Genomic DNA, 17441 nt, shown 5'->3' with positions numbered 1-17441 from the left:
GAGATGATTGTATAACATACGAAGTAATTATTATTTAAGCTGATTTGATTAGAATGAAAAGTACAAATGAGGTAGAATAATGAGCATTTAAGATCATCCCTAAAGGATTGTTTGAATGTGGGATAAAATAGAGGTACTTCGTGGGAAATAATTAACCCTAATCGGTTGATAAATTAAAATGAGATTAATTGTTTTGTCAATTACATAAGATACCTTTTTTAAAGAGGTTTTCTTTGTTGACAAAAGAAACTTTTTATTTAAAAACATAAAACTAAAAAAGGTTTTTATGTACTTTAACCATTCATTCCCTAATTAAATTAGCCACTATGTATTGAATTTCAAGGACCTTTTGATGAGTCTTACTATATCGGAAAGTTGAGTTTCACATATAAGTTGTTACACACCAATGGTGATGCTCTTTTGAACACTTTTTTTCCAATGGAAATTGGTTTAATGAATTATTAAACTAATTTGGTGGGAAATATCAAAGAACAAAATGGTAGTAATAATAATTTATCAAATAGGTTCTTTTGAGTGGTCGACTTTGTGAAAATATCCTTAAATATATATTTTTTTTTTAAAAAAAAAAAGTGACAAAAAGTCTATATCTCATTTAGGTTGTAAAGAGGTACCTTTAATCGAATTGGCAGTTGACTTTATTTTCCGACTATTGACCATCATGTGTCTAACATGTGACTTTTAAAAAAAACCCTTATTTTTTCTTTCCCTTTTTTCCTTCAATTTCAACTTTATATTATTGCAAGGCTGCAACTCTGCAAGTAATGAATAAACGGATGGAGGAAAGTTCACTATATTCAAATTAATGACCAACTCAGAGTTATCAACTACTCAACTAGACCACCCATTAGTTATAGTTATGAATCTTATGATCAAGCTTTTCCATTATAAAGTGTGTCAATTAATTTGTTGTTAAGTACTCTTTCTGACTTTCTGTTAAAATTCATTGTAGCTAGGGATGTCAGTGGAGCGGGTCAAGTAGAAGACCCGTCCTATCCGCACTGGAGCGGGGATGGTTCTTGGTTTGGTGGGTGGTGGGGCGGGAATGGGGATAAAAATCATACCAGCTATGGGTGATGGGGCGGCGGTGAATTTTACATTGTACCCGCCCCATCCCCACCCCGCTCCACTCGCCCCACTTGGTACCCGCGCCGCCTCATCCCCACCTCACACCCATATCTGTAACATCCTAGAAATTCCTTTCCTTTCACTAGGTGAAAAAAGAAGATAAACACCGCCCTAAGGCCACCGGTTATTAAAAACCGGTGGGGAAAATAGGAGGAAAAATACGCGGGATTTTGAGGGGAGGTTTTTGCCACCGGTTTAGTTTGAACCGGTGGCAAAAATCATTATTGCCACCGGTTTACCAAACCCGTGCCATTTCATTTTAAAAAAAAAAAGATCCCCTATATAAACCCTAACCCTACTTCATAAACACATATGGGCCGCCTCCTTCCTCATTCTCATCACTCTCGTTCTCTCTCCTCTCATTCTCATCACTCTCATTCTCTCTCCTCTCTCCTCTCCCTCTCTCATCTGCTCCTTCGTCTCACCACCACCACCACCGTCGTCTCACCACCACCACCACCGTCTTCTTCTCTAACCTCTCCTCTCTCTCGTCTTTGCTTCTCTCTCCTCTCTCTCGTCTCTCCTTCTCTCTCCTCTCCCTCTACCGCTCCTAACCACCCACACGAAAATCACCACCGCTACTAACCACCCCCGCCACCAAGATCGACAACCCCCTTCGACAACACCACCGTCGCCCTCCAAGTCCAAGATTAGTGCTTGTTATTGGGTTCAATAATTTGAGGTTAGGGGTTCTGATTTAATTAATTTTCGAATTTTTTGGGGTTTTTTCGAATTGATTTTGGGGTTTTTCGAAATGGGCTAATTGATTTTGGGTTCTTGTTGAATTGAGTTTGAGTTTTTTCGAATCGATTTTGGGGTTAATTGACCTTCGAATTGATTTTTCTGGGTACATGGCTACATGCATGTGTTTTTTGGGTTAATTAAATTTTTTTTTTTTTTTGAGTTTTCTGGGTTTAATTAATTGAGTTTTGGGTTTAATTGGATTTTATGGGTTTAATTTTTTGGGTTTATTTAATTTTTTTTTTATTTTCGATTTTTCGTGGTTAATTTTCAATTTTAATTATCGTTTTTTTTTTGTTATTTAATCGAGTTCTATGTTAATTAATCGAGTTATGTATTAATTTTCGATTTTTCTTGGTTAATTATGGCTAGCATTTTGAATTTTCTTGGTTAATTTTCGATTAAATTAATCGTTTTTTGGGGTTCATGAATGCGGTTTTTTTTCCAGTTTTTTGGGGTTTTTTTTGGGGGGATTTCTGGGTTCATACGTTTTATTAATTTTTTTTTGTTTTAATTGATGCAGGTATATTTCAAGAAGCAAGATAAATTGAAGAATAAGATGTTGTATAGGGTTTTTTCATTTTGATGTTGTAATTCTTTTTTTTTTTATTTATATTGTTATTTTTTATTATTATACCGTTGTAATTGATGTTTGATTATCAATTTGTATTGTAATTTTTTTTTATTAAATGTTATAAGTTATCTATTATAATGAATGAAATAGTTTGATTTATATTTCGATGTTGAATTTTTTTAGTTCATTGCTTTTAATTATTTTTATAGTCAAAAACACAAAATATATATATATATATATATATATATATATATATATATATATATATATATATACATGTTATTGCCACCGGTTAACCGGTGGCATTTATGCTAAATTTAAAAAAAAAAAAAAAAAATTGGGTAGCATTTGGGCCACCGGTTAACCGGTGGCAATTAGCAGTTTTGCCACCGGTTTTGAACCGGTGGCCTTTTTTTCTAGGATTTGCCACCCCCCAACTGACCACCGGTTCAAAACCGGTGGCATAGGGGGGTTTTGAACCGGTGGCCAACTAGTTTTTTCGCCTAGTGTTTAAAATACCTGTTTTGCTCTTTTTAAAATACGAAATAGGAAATTCTAAGACATTACCGCCACCATGAATACGGCTAAGAGAATTATCAAAGACACACAGCGGAAGACTAATTTTAAAATCATTCAAAACAAGTCAACTCATGAAGTCAACCAAACGAAAGTAAAGTTAAAACCAAAGTCAAATGAAGTAAAATAAAATCAACCTACAACTTGGAACCATTAAAGGCCCATATTTAAAACCAAACCAAATCCAAATCTTTGCGTTAGTCCACATATAAATAATACCATAATTAATTAAAGCAAAAAACACGTAGTAACTAATGGAAACTAGCATGATTCGCTCTTCACTCATGCCCCGTCATGAATATGCTTCAATACCAGAAAAGGTTATCTCTACTTGTCCCCACTACTCTCCATTAAAAATGGGTCATCATAGGGCTAAGATAAAGACATGGCCAAACACACAAAATCAGCAAAGCTGAGTACATAAGCGTAAATAACACACTAACATGCTTTCTCCTAACAACACACACACACACTTACCTCAAAGCACCTGTTTACAAGCACACACAACATTCAACAAGACTTTTCAACTAAACTAGTAAATAATATTTAGCGTTGATCACACATCGAACGGGTTTCCAACTCTACCTCCCCAAAAAAATTAAGGTTAACAGACACGGAAGCTAACCGTGCCAGCACAAAACCACACATATATAGATGGCGGAATTTCAGCGCATAATAATAAATAAAAAGGAATGTACATCTTCCTGTACTCCATTAGAAGTTATGATTAAATATAAAACCCCATAACTTCCCCCATATGTTCATACTCAAGGTATATATGTTCCAAGAGTTTTGTACGTAATCTCTTTCACTTTACGTTATTTACATATTATTGGACTTGGTGATGACTCTCAAAGCATAATAATTCAATCAACAATAATTATTCAATCAAACAAACATACCAATTTAATTCTTGAATATTTAGTGACCACATAATATTTAATGTTGAACCCTTTTTAATTCTACCTCATTGTCAAAGACACCTTAAACGCATAAAGCGCCAAAAATTCTATCCTTCGGTGCTAAAAACACCTTAAGTGCACAAAGGCACTAACATACAATTTATTCCTCGTGTACCTAGACACTTATATAGCTCATTTCTCATGCTTAAAGCATCAATAAAAATTATATGAACCATAATAAAATTATATGAACAATTTATTCCTTTTCAATATTCCAAGCCAAATTAAATATGTAGTTTAATTAAACATGCATTCTAACATGCCATAAATAAAAGTGTAGTCCATATAATCATGCCAAAATAAAATTTTCCAATCCAAAAACCATCACAAATAAATCATGCTTACAATTCAAACACCAACACCAATAATTCACAATTCCAAACATAGACCTTAGCATGATACTACTTGTAATTGATTTAAATCAAGCCTAGCATGATACTACATCACCAAAATATGCTAAGTACGCGAACGTACCTTAGTACGATCTTAAAATCGCCACGACTAATAAAAATCGCTTACTTCAAAGTCTCCTACACATTAAAATAATAGTGGAGTACTAAAATCCACTCTAAACAAATTTCCAGCAATATGTACTATTATAAAACCCCTCATAACTTAATTAAAATAAGCTGAAATTATGTTTAAATTAAAATATCATACTTAAGTCCCAATTAATGGGTAATAGAAATTTCTTACAGAAACTTAGGGCCTGTTCACATTTACTGAACTGATTGGAGCTGAACTGAACTGAACTGAGCTGAAATGAATATTTTATGAGAGAGGGAAATTAGGAGCTGAACTGAACTGAACTGAAATGAAATGAACTGATTGAAGCTGAACTGAATTGAACTGAACTGATTGGAGCTGAACTGAACTGAACTGAAATTTAGTAAATGTGAACAGGCCCTTAGTTTTAAATACTCTACTAAAATTCCAACACTTTATTTTAATTAAAGGTTGATGTAATTAAGCCTTAAAACACTTTAATCAAAGATCTAAACCATATCATCATAATCCTTCAATTATTCATAAATCAAGAACCTAGGGTTTCAAAAATTGGGGCTTTTTAATTAAAAACATAATCTGAAAATTAATAAACATATTACTTATACCCAAACATCAAAATCAAGTCTCAAAACTCATAATTTACAATTAGATTTAAACATAGATTAAATTAGAGCAATAAAGATTTTTTTTTTCCGAAACAAGGGGCTGCCGACAGCAGGGGGCGCCACTGCCGGCTGCTGCCAGCGCTGGTGGTCGCCACTGCTGCCGGCTGGGTGGCTGGTGGTCGACGGCCCACCGGCTGGTGCCGGTTTCCGGCGGCGGTGGTGGTCCGAAAAATAAAAGGGGAAGGGGAAGAAGAAAGGAAAAAAAAAAGAAAAATAAGGAGAAAAGGGAGAGAAGTTTACCTAGGGTTTTCTCCACTCTGGGCAAAGTTAATTTGCCTCATAAGAGGGATATTTATACCCTTTCTCTACCAACCCTTTTTCCCAAACTTTCCTCTTTTAACTTTTCCTAATCCCTTCCCTAATATAATTTGCTAAAATCATACTTTCCTAAAATAAACCCCAACTTTTATAAAATACTTTAATAAAATAAATTTTCCTTTTATAAAATATTTCCAAACTTACATAGAATAATTAATTAAAATATTAAAATTATTTAAATACATTTACATAATACATATTTTGGGGTATTACAATATCTATATATTTTTAAATCAAAATTATATACTTTATACTATTTTATACATAAAAAATTTAAGAAAAATAAAATAGTAGATATAATAATCTGTAGTACACTAATATTGTAACTGAAAAAGTGTAATATTAACAATTTTTTTTATTTTTTCATTGTAATCTATATTGATTATGTTGGATTGTGTATTGGAAGGTGAGGATTATGCAGGTCTTAGGTGGGGATTTAGTGGGGATGGATATCCAAGTGGGGGGAAGGGGGGTGGAGCGGGGATGGAGATGAATTTTAGACCCACCGCGAGGATGAAGTTGGGGATGGGAAGACCAATATCTGCCCCGCCCCATTGACATCCCTAATTGTAGTCCACTTGTGAGTGTCCACATTGGAGAAAAAGGAGAATTAGTTCCACTTTATAAGTCAGAGTAGTTACCCCTGCCTATCATTATCAATTGGTTTTTGTATGGAATGTTATTAGTCTTGTTTGTGGACCAAACTGTCTTCCTTCTTGTGTTGGGTTGTTCTGGCCATTTCATATTATCTCAAAATTTTACACCTTTAATTTTAACATAACCGCCTTAAAATAAACAATTGTAGGTAATGTGATTACGTGAATAGTGTAAAAGTCTAAAAAAAAAATAGAGGGGGTGTTTGGTATAAAACATCGTAGATGAAACGAAAAGGATTCAAATAAGTAAGGGAAAGGATAATAATAAATGTTACCTTTATTATTTGTTTGGTATCCTAGTAGAATGGAATCAATTTGAGTAAATTGTGATTGAGTAAGGAAACATATTTTGTTTCCACTAGTTTGTCGAGGGTAACAAAATGGGGGATTTGGTTACCCTCAGAAAATGGTATTTGTTACTTTTAACTCATACTCCCTCTGTTTTTAAATACTTGCTCCACTTTTCTTTTCCGGCCTTTTTTAAATACTTGCTCCATTTCCTTTTTTGGAAAACTTTTACAGTATTTAAATCATTTCTCATATTTAGTAGACCCAACATAATACTCTCTCTCCTCCATTCTTCCACTACTTTTGTTTTTTACAATTTTTTATTCTCTCAACTACTCCACTACCTCCATATTTTATTGCTTTATCCAATTTATCTAAAAATTCCGCGCATGGAAAAAGTATTTAAAAATGGAGGGAGTATCAAACAACTAGAAATAAAAACACTTAATTAAATCCATGTCCTACATCTAAAATTACTATACCAAACGCCTCCATACTATTTTGAAACGAAATGAGTATTAAAATGAAAGGAATAATAAAATATCCTTTTACACAAAAAGGGAATAAAAACGAAAGAAACAAAAGATGGGGAAACAAGAAATTAGGACATTGAAGTTGATGATATTGGGCCAGCTATGAAGTGGGGTAAGATCCAAGTCCCATGGCCCCAATTTCACGTGCGACTCATGCTCACCTATCACCATCTCCGCCACGTGTCCTTAATACATTCTTTTTAATTTAATTTTTTAATAGCAAATATCACACTTACACGTGTCATCATCCTTGATAGTATAACTCAATAATCAAATGGACCACACGAGCTTTCAGCGTTAATCTAGAATCCAGGTGAATTGAATTGCGCAGAATGGTGAACTGAACCCTCTAATTTTTATTTTTTAAAAAAAAAAAAATATTTTTACTTCAATAACGACAAATATTAAATGCATTTTCCTAAAATACCCTTATGCTATAAATTTGTCCACGTATGATTTCTTCCTCTGGTTTTCGTATTCCAGAATCCAGGTGTATGTTTCAAGAGACTGTTACTTGGAGTTTTACGCATCATGTATTCATGTATCATAATATGGAGTTAAATATTTTTCAATGGGAACAAATAAATAAAAAAAATGGTATACATACTTTCTCCGTTTTCTTTTAGATGCAACATATCTTTTAGCGCGGTAACTAAGAAATGTGGGGTTTACATGATATAATAAACTTTAAAATAGGATGAGTGGTTGTTAGGAGTGTAATTTAGTGGGCCGTGTGCTTTAAATAAGGGATATAGTATATGTTTTCCCTAAAGTAACTTTCCTTTTATATTGTATTGCAAGTATTGTGACATTTTCTTTTTAGAAAAGTGTGACAAATAAAAAAAAAACGGAGGAAGTACATTTTAATTATCTCGGAAATTACATTTGCAAACTTGGCATACCGTGGTTTAAGAATTAAGATTGGTGGACAATCTGAACACAACAAATTTCTAGCTTAAGCTTATACAGTATTTCATATGAATTTGAATTGCTTATTTTGTTCACAAATAATTTTCATTTTAGGTTTGGCATGTATCATATCGAGACTAAGGGCCTGTTCATATTTACTGAACTGAGCTGAACTGAACTGAACTGATTGAAGCTGAACTGAACTGAACTGATTGAAACTGAACTGAACTGAATTGAACTGAAATGAATATTTTATGTGAGAGGGAAATTAAAAGCTGAACTGAACTGATTGGAACTGAACTGAACTGATTGGAGCTGAACTGAACTGAAATTAAGTAAATGTGAACAGGCCCTAATACAAATTGGTATATCATAAAAATACAACAAAGTAGTGCAAGTGCATTAATAACATGTATTAGCCCACATTTTTAATGAAAGTGAAGAACTTTATAATATAATTCGAGTGGATTAGTTCTCATATATACGAGTATATTGCAATTCGAGTTTAGGATGAAACCTCACTTAGGGGTTAGGGTTTTGTTAGTGTGTTTCCTTTTGGTGTTGTTGCTTATGTTGGAATCTCTTTTAACATAATGATTAGAAATGGGATTGTTCATTGCTGATGATTGACAAGTCTCTTTACATGAGAGACTTTTAATTTCTGAAAACTTGTCTAAAGCAATATTTGTCTAAAGCAGCTTTAAACCAATTGTGCTACATTAACGTAAAAAGATGTTTCTATAATCATAGTTACTAAGCGTCTTATAACTCAACTTGAATGATACCTAATACGCCGTACTTCTTAGATACTTTTTTCCAATAGACTTGGCTTGGTTTGATGAATTTCTAAGCTCATTTGATGGGAGAGTTCCCAAATTAGTTAAAAAATGTACAACGCATAAGATACGACGATTTGAGTGAAATCTGTACAACACGAATATAAAACAAAATACAATTTTGAAAGCATAATCTGAAGACAAAATATAAATCAACTCAAACATGACCTGATTAATTAAATCATATCACACAATCATATTATTGATAAATCCTACATTTTACATTGAAAGAATAAAACTTGTTTATCGTATACTCGTATTACCAACTCTATTATGAATTTATTAAAGCATACATGCATGGAGCAATGATGTATAACAGTCGATATATGAAGTATAAAAGGGTACTTTTAAGTATCGTACTCATAATTTAAAAAGAGATCGGTGTAATTAGCGTGTTTTTGTCATGATTTTTCTAAATTTAAACAATTTTCAACAGTGTTTTTAATGCTAATATACAGCCCTATGGATTGTGTATATCATTTTCCATTTAAAAAATACAAGTACCAATAAATTAAGATGTAAATAATACGATTACTGATCTTAATTAATTAAATTTAAAGTTTTTTAAGAAAACAAGAAATGAACAATATTATGTCCTTAATAAAGAAAAAAAATGGAGCATTATCTACACTTATTAAGATGGTTTTGTCTAACTATTTAAGGAGACACAAGCCTTTATTAACCCTTCCCTTATCTATAGGTGTCATCATATATATCTTGATATCTTCTAAAGCCAAGGGAGTCTTATCACATATCACCAAGAGCTCGAACCATCCTTCAATTCGTAACTCTCCATGAAGCTTCTTCTTACCGACTTTATTTCATTTATTCATTATACTAGTATTATTTTGAAGGATAACATAATTTATTGGATAATACTGTACGAAGTACAATAATACGGAGCTTATATTTTACGAGTGCTTTCAAAGGATACACGTAAAGACTAAAGAATGAAGCATATTTTGGTGTGGTTAGGATTGTTTAATTACTTACTTAAAGCACATTAAAAAATTCTTATTAAGACATTTGAACATCATTATATAATAATTTTAATTTTTATATAGGGTAATTCCCATTGATACACTCCAGGTATTGACTTTTCTCAGCGGTACCACATTTTTTTTTTGACTTCCTGCTGATACACTTGAGGTTTTGACTTTATAATTGACGTGATGAAGTCTGTTAATAAGACGTTAATAACTTATTTTATTCACATTTTAGGCTTAGTAATAGATGAAATGACTAATATACCCCCATTTTTTAATCATTTTTTTAATCATTTCCCTCCAAAATTTCCCCCTTAATGTTGCTGTTATTTCCCTCCAACTTCCCAACCCTTATTCTCTCCCTATAAAACCCCACTTTCCCTCTTCTATTCTCCATAAAATTTCCCCTCCATTTTTTCGAGCTCACCTCTTCTTTTGAATATTTTCTTGGTTTTGAATGAATCAATCATTGAGATCAACTAAAATTAACAAGCTGAACAAAATGGCATCAGTTGCCAACATTCATTAAAGTCTGGAAAATCATTCAAAATGTGGCCACCATTCTTAATATAGACAAAATGGCATAATTCTTCAACATTACCATGTAAGTTCAGCAAAAAAATCCAAAACATATAGAGTTGACTACAAATTTTGACTTTCTATCCAAATCACCAAAAAAAGCATTTGCTACTACTTTGCAAAACAGAACACTTGCTAGCTTTGAGAGTTTCCTTGAGACATCTGGATTGGTTGGCTAGGCAACTGTGAGGCTGTCAGCACTGTTTGTTGCTCAGCTGAGGGTCTGCCCTTCTTTCCCTTAGTTTTTTTGGTTGAAGCTGCTGCTTGAGATGCTGAAGGTTGAGTTGTTGCAGACTGAGATCCAAGTGCTTCAGATTGCTTTGCTGCCTTAGCTGCCTTTGCTGCATTACTTTGGTCTCTGACCCTAGGGTTCTTGATGACAACAGGCTCATTTGTCTTCAACTCTTTTCCTGTTAAGCCTCCCTTGCAGGTTGTCTTATTATGCCCAAAGCAACCACATTTGCTGCATTTCACTGTTTTTGACCTTTTTCCAGGTTGCTCCTCACCTTCTTCCCTCTTTCTGTTCCTGCTTGGTCTTCCAATTCCCCTCTTCATCTTAGGAGGCATGATGATTCTACCTGACTCATCTGCAGGCCATTGCTCTGTGTCAGGAATTGGGTTGATGCAGACACTGTAAGCTTGCTTATAAGTCTTCACAGAATACCAGGAACTGACAAAGTCATGTGGGTCCAACTTGGCATCAATGCAAGCCCTAATGGCATGCCTACAAGGCACACCTGTCAGTTGCCATGCCCCACAAGAACAAACTTTCTTGTTTAAGCTGAGAGGAAATTGTGATCTTCCCTCATGAATTTCATATTCACCTGGGCTGGACTTGAATACTCTGCATTTTGAGCTAGCTTTTCCTATTTCTTTCACTAGCTTCACAATTTTTGGATTTATGTCTTCATCATTCCAAGACTTTGCATTCTCCATTCTTGTTGCTATTCTAACCATACATACCCTCCTTATTCCTGCATAACATTATCTTACTTAGAAAAACAAACCCCTGCAAGTGTGTATATTGGGCCATATTTTCTTGATTGCCCATGTTCTGCCATCTGCCAGTCTGCTGGCATGCAATCTCCAATCACAGCATTCAGATTGGCAAACTGCACTGTATCTCTTGTTGTCAGCATACTCTACATTGATGGCAAACCTTTCTTGAACAGCAAAATCTTTCAGAGTGTCCTTGAAGTGAGCCTTGTCAGTAAAAATCATCCAAGGTCTGAGTGTTATTTTACCAAAGTCAGCATCCTCATACATCTCACCATTCTTGTACAATCTCTGAAAATAATCCTCATCATCTTCATCATCAAAAAAATCAAACCATTTTGATGGTTTCCAACTGTCCTTCACTTTTGGAATCCTAGTTACTTGTGCTAGCTCATCTGCTGGAATAGAACCCTTTGGTGCAATGTCTCCATCAGAATCCTCATCTTCTTCACCAAGATTGAAACCAGGATTGGGTTGTGTCTCTACAGACTCAGAGCTGTCTACAACAAAAGTCATCTTTCTTGTAACTCTAGAATCACTTGTGCCTTGCACCTTCACCAAGAACAAGTTGATTTGTTTCAATTTGAGGGGGTTGTTCATTTGAGGGTGCAGTATCAGAAGGTTGATCAATATGGGGTGGTTCAGATTGGGAAGGTGCAGCAAAAGGTTGTGCAGATTTGGACTTGTTCCTTAGCCTATTGGTCATTCTATTCAAGGCACTTGGTTTCTTAGCAAAACCTACCCAAATGTGATAAATCTCACACTCACCTAGGGTGTGAATCATCTTAAAAAGATCAGCATCATCTATTAAAGGGTGATTCTTTTCATTGAAACCATAACCAAATGATGGGTTGACTATAGGAAACTCAGAGTCTACTGCAGCAGTGTCCTCAAAATCCACAACCAAATCAAGCAAATTACATCTATCTAAGTCAACAGCAAGATCAACATGCTTATCAAAGTAATGAAACCTTAACACAACATCACCCATTCTGCAAAAGAAGGTAAACAGTATACACACTTACAACATGCATATAAATTCAAAATCATATCCAACAATCCACAACATTCAAATAAATTCCAAATCAGGTATCCAATTACCTATAACATGCACATAAATCCCAATTCAGGTATCCAACAATCAATCAAATAAGCAAATACATTCCAATTCAAGTAAATCAATGAAACAGGATCATGCCATTTCATCCAAATTAAATACATACTCTACATAAATAATTGAACACACATAATCACGCACCTAATATACCTGAAAAAAACCCTAAAATCGCACAAATATACAACATTTACATCATGAATTTAACTTAAAATCGCAAAGAAAAAAGAACATCACAACTGCACCAAATCAAGCAAAAATGAACAGTAGTAGTGCTAAAGTACCTGAATTGTGCTAGATTATCCTCTAATGATTTTGTAGACCAAAAAGATCAGCGCAATTCCCTTGCAAAACACTTGGACTTCGTCGTGAATGATGCAGAGAGCAGAGGAGAGAGAGATGAAATTTGAACAAGGAGTTTGTTTTGTGTCAAATCGACATAAATGGAAGGGGAAGGGGTTTAATTATGGGTGATGGAGGGAAGGATTAAAAGGGGGCATTTTAGTCTTTTCACCTAATCTCAGCTTTTAACCTAGAATTACTAAGTTATTAACGTCTTATTAACAGACTTCATCACGTCAATTATAAAGTCAAAACCTCAAGTGTATCAGCAGGAAGTCAAAAAAAAAATGTGGTACCGCTGAGAAAAGTCAATACCTGGAGTGTATCAATGGGAATTTCCCTTTTATATATTACGAGTAGTAAAAACATTTGGTTAATATACTTTAGTAAACAAATAGTGTAAAAGTTAAAACAATTAAATTTTCAGAACTAAAAAAGTGTTTTGAATTAAGGTTTAATATTTATTAGGATTTTAAGTGAGGATATTTTTTCAGAACTTACAAGCTGCTTGCTGTTTTGCACTTTACCATATAACTTACTAAGAATTTAAAGCTATGGAGGTTGATTCGTGAAGATAAGGTTGTCCAATTTTGGCAATTTAGAATATAGATTGGACTCAATAAATTTATATGAATATGATGAATAGAATACGCAATCTTCATAATTAATAATCTTTGGATGATAATAATGCAGATCAGCATTGATTCCCCCAATTTCATCTAGCAATACTAAGGGCCTGTTCTCTTACGTTGAAATTCAGTTCAGTTCAGTTCAGTTCAGCTCCTAATTTCCTTCTCTTATAAAATATTCATTTCAGTTTAGTTCAGTTCAGTTCAGCTGAATTCAGTTCAGTTCAGCTGAATTCAGTTCAGTTCAGCTGAGTTCAGTCAATGAGAACATGCCCTAATTATAGTACATTGAATTATTGAAACCTTCACCTAAAAAAATTAATTAGTTTTATAAAGCGATGTAATGCTTATCTTAAGATATTTGTCTATGATTGGATTACTTTAAATGTTTTACTTTACTCTCTTATAAAATACGTTACGGGTTGTTTTTTTTAGTGTAACAATTACAATATTTGTAATATTATAAACTCAAATTAACTCTCAAATAATTTAACTCTGGAATAAGTCAATATGATACCGTACATCTTTGAAAATGTGGACAGATGCGAATTCAGAATCAAATTATGACGTAATTTATTATTCAAGCTTAGTCTTACCTAGGTGGATTTGATCGAAAATCAAAATAATGGAAGTCAAGTAAATGGTTGAATTTACACCACAAGAGTTTGTTAAACCATACAAGTAACTGTTGGTCTTTACATGTACATTATTGGAGTTACATAACAAGAAGTGCAAAAAGACAATTAGGATATTAATAAATCCTTATCCATCTCTATCTATTCTTTGTCAGCTCGTCAATTATATCCATCACGCCAAAGATTAATCCGTAAAAATGTACACGTCAATAAAACCACGTCGATAAAATGAACCTGTAGTACAACTACGATTTGATACAGAGTAGTTCTTCATCTCAATTGTTTCATTTTTTGCCCTCGAGTTACCTACTTACCTAAACACTTCCGTTTATCTACTTGAAATAAAATTTGTTTATCAAATAGTAAAAATGAAAATAAATCAACAAATTTATAATCATATAAATATTTATCTATCAAGGATATAAACTTGTACACCATACTTTCTAAAAATTATACGGAGTGACTTATTTTAGGAAAATAATATGTATATTTATTGTGTCATAGTCTCATAGCCCTTAAGCTTAAAAGTACTAAGAAATATACACTTGCTAGTTGCTACATTTCACAAATAATGCACTATGTTGACTTTCACGCTTTGTTAACAACTTTGATTGTTAATATGTTTAGGCCTCAATAAGGAAAATAATGAGTAATTAAAAGTTGTTCCTACTTATATTATAAAGTACAAATTGAGAAGATATTAGCAAGGTCTCACATAACTATAATGTAAATCACAATAAGTAGTTAAACGAGAGCATGAAAATTGTATAAAAGTTAATATGGTACAATATTATTATAATGAAGTATGGTATACGATTAAGGTTTATATATGTCTATACATATACAAATAAAAAGTACTCGTATAATTGTAATTACTGTATTTTTTTAGTACGGAGTACTCGTGTTAAGTTTTGATTGACTGAATTCATGAGTGAAAATATTATCCAAACTTAAATTGTGTTTGTGAGAATAAAGTTGTCCAGATTCATGAAGCGAACTTTAAGAGATAAAGGAAGTTTTTTTTTTTTTAAAAAAAAAAAGAAAGATGAAGGAAGTAATTAAATACTCGTAACAATCAATGAAAAATGCACTACACTTGGCAACTTTAATTATCCAAAAAAAAATCAGTTTTTCTGATAGGAACACTTGGCAACTGTTAATTACTTGGCTAAACCTTTAATAAAAGTAACAGTATTTAAAATTAAAAACACCGAGGGATAAATTTGTAACTTCAAAGGATAGAGAAAATTTGATTGGATCGAAACCTTATCCACAAAAATCCATTATAAATTGGCGTTACCCATTTCTAGTTTTTCTTGCCAACTCCATTGCCAACTCCCCAATCACATCATCATTCTTCTTCCCAATTTCATTTTTCTCAACCATTTTTTTTCTAAAAAAAATAAATAAATAAACATAGGATAAAATTTGATCCGAAGAATGGCGAGTACGAAGAGTTATATGATGGCGAGAAGAGCAAGCAACTACCGATTCCTAAGCAACGATCCGATCCAACCATCTCCGATCAAGACAACAACCGAGTTAGAGTTTGAAGAGTCCGACGTTTGGGGCGGGTCAACCCGATCCGACCCACCCGAGTCACCACCGAATTGGCGGAAGTCAAGGAGACCGATGGCAGCGCCGACACCTACAAGGAGTAAAAGTAAATGCGTAGTAGGCGGAGATGCGGTGTCGATGCCGGTGAACATTCCAGACTGGTCGAAGATACTCCGGGAAGAGTATAAGGCTGATAAGTGGAGTTTCAACGGCGAGTTTGAGATAAATGGCGGAAGTTGTGGCGGAGATGACGGCGGCGATGAGTGGGTGCCGCCTCATGAGTATTTAGCGAGGACGAGAATTGCGTCGTGTTCAGTTCATGAAGGTGTTGGAAGGACGTTGAAAGGGAGAGATCTGCATAAGGTTAGGAATGCGATTTGGGAGAAAACTGGGTTTCAAGATTAGATTGATTTAACATTTTTTTGAATTTGAATTTTTGGGATGAGAGAGAAAATAATTTACCGGCGATTTTGGAGATATTATTAATGGAATATGATTTATTTTGAGGAGTAGAAATTTTATTAAGAATTTAAGAGTTGTAGTGTTGGATTTATTCTGGGAAATTTTTTAACTTTTTCTCAGATATTTTTTTGGAATTTTGATTTTGTTTTTTGTCATGTAGAGTTGTTTTGATGATATTATGAAATATGGTGGTAAATCATCTCATTTAATGTAATTTTCGATTGGTGATCTGATATATTGTGAATGGAACTCGATTTTAAATTAGAGGAGTTTATGAATTAGTTTAATTATTGCTAAGTATATTTTTTTGAAATTATTCTGTGTTATTTCAAATTTCAATTATATAAATGTGGAGTTACATTTTAAAAGTGACAATTTTTATTTTTTATTCACAAACTTGACGTAGCGATAGTAATACACTAGTACGAGTGGCACATTTTAAAAATGACTTTTATTAAAAGTTTGAAACTAGATGAATGATTGGCTAAAGTTTAGATATTTTTATTTTCTGAAAGAATTATTATGCAGAAGGAAAGTAGTTGTATACTGTAATTAGATTCCAAAATTATAAAATGACAAATTAGTAATCATTAGACAAGATAGGAGTGACATTATCCGGCGTTTGGAATTTTTTTTTTTTTTTTTCCCTTTTCATGTGTATACTTTTTTTTTTTTTTTTTTTCAAAAAAAAAAAATCCAATCTAAACTTATTAAAATAAAAAATCTAAACTTTCAAGGCTCAAACCATAATTCACGTTATTAAGGCTTTGGGCAAAAAAAATAATGCAGATGACACAAATATGAATAAGGAGAGATAGAGAGAGTGCAAGTGGGGGCACACCTAAAAAAGGTAAGTGGAGCAAATAATTGGGGACAGAGAGAGTAGTTAGACTTTGGAATTTTTTTTCATATAATCATACTTAATCCGTGTTTTAATAAGTATTGTATTGTGACCGCCGCATAATTTTAGGTAAAAGAAAGATAGTGTTTATTGAAAATTAATGAATGTGAGGGGAAAGAAATAATTTTTTCTAAAAAAAGCATTTGTATCCTTTTTTCTTTTTTTTTTTTTCTTTTTTTTTTTTTTGTCGTTAGGTTTGGATGAGGATTATAAAAAAGAAAAGGGTAATGCTTAGGGTTATATATAAGTTTTAATATATTCTTGAAACTTGTATTAAATTAGGAATTTATGACAAAAACACACATAAATAAGTGTAATTAGTGTTTATATTTTTATGATTTTCTAACTTTATACAGAGTACGATATTCTAGTGTGTATTTAATGCTTATATGTAGCCCTCGGGACTATTTATAACATTTTTATAGTATTAAAATGTTTTTTATAATATCGAAAAATGTGTAACACTAATTAAAATACGACCACATTTTATTGGTGAATATGATTAGTGAACCTCGTAGCACACTTAGTT

At 33.0% G+C, this 17441-nt stretch overlaps 1 protein-coding gene across 1 annotated transcript; it reads left to right on the top strand.

Annotated features, from left to right (window-relative positions):
* Positions 1–15301: 15301 nt before the first annotated feature.
* LOC145620305 (protein S40-4-like) lies at positions 15302–16275 on the top strand. The gene has a single exon (XM_081674949.1). It carries the CDS (start codon positions 15433–15435, stop codon positions 15952–15954), a length of 522 nt encoding a protein of 173 aa, XP_081531075.1. The 5' UTR covers positions 15302–15432; the 3' UTR covers positions 15955–16275.
* Positions 16276–17441: the final 1166 nt, after the last annotated feature.

This window comes from Chenopodium album, chromosome 27 (assembly GCF_948465745.1).
Source record: "Chenopodium album chromosome 27, dcCheAlbu1.1, whole genome shotgun sequence".
NCBI classification, from domain to species: domain Eukaryota; kingdom Viridiplantae; phylum Streptophyta; class Magnoliopsida; order Caryophyllales; family Amaranthaceae; genus Chenopodium; species Chenopodium album.
The sequence above is the reverse complement of the archived record's forward strand: the minus strand, read 5'-3'. Positions and strand labels throughout refer to the sequence as shown.

What these genes read in the sequence shown, in the direction of transcription:
- LOC145620305 (XM_081674949.1), top strand. Translation starts at nt 15,433, where the DNA reads ATGGCGAGTACGAAGAGTTATATGATGGCGAGAAGAGCAAGCAACTAC.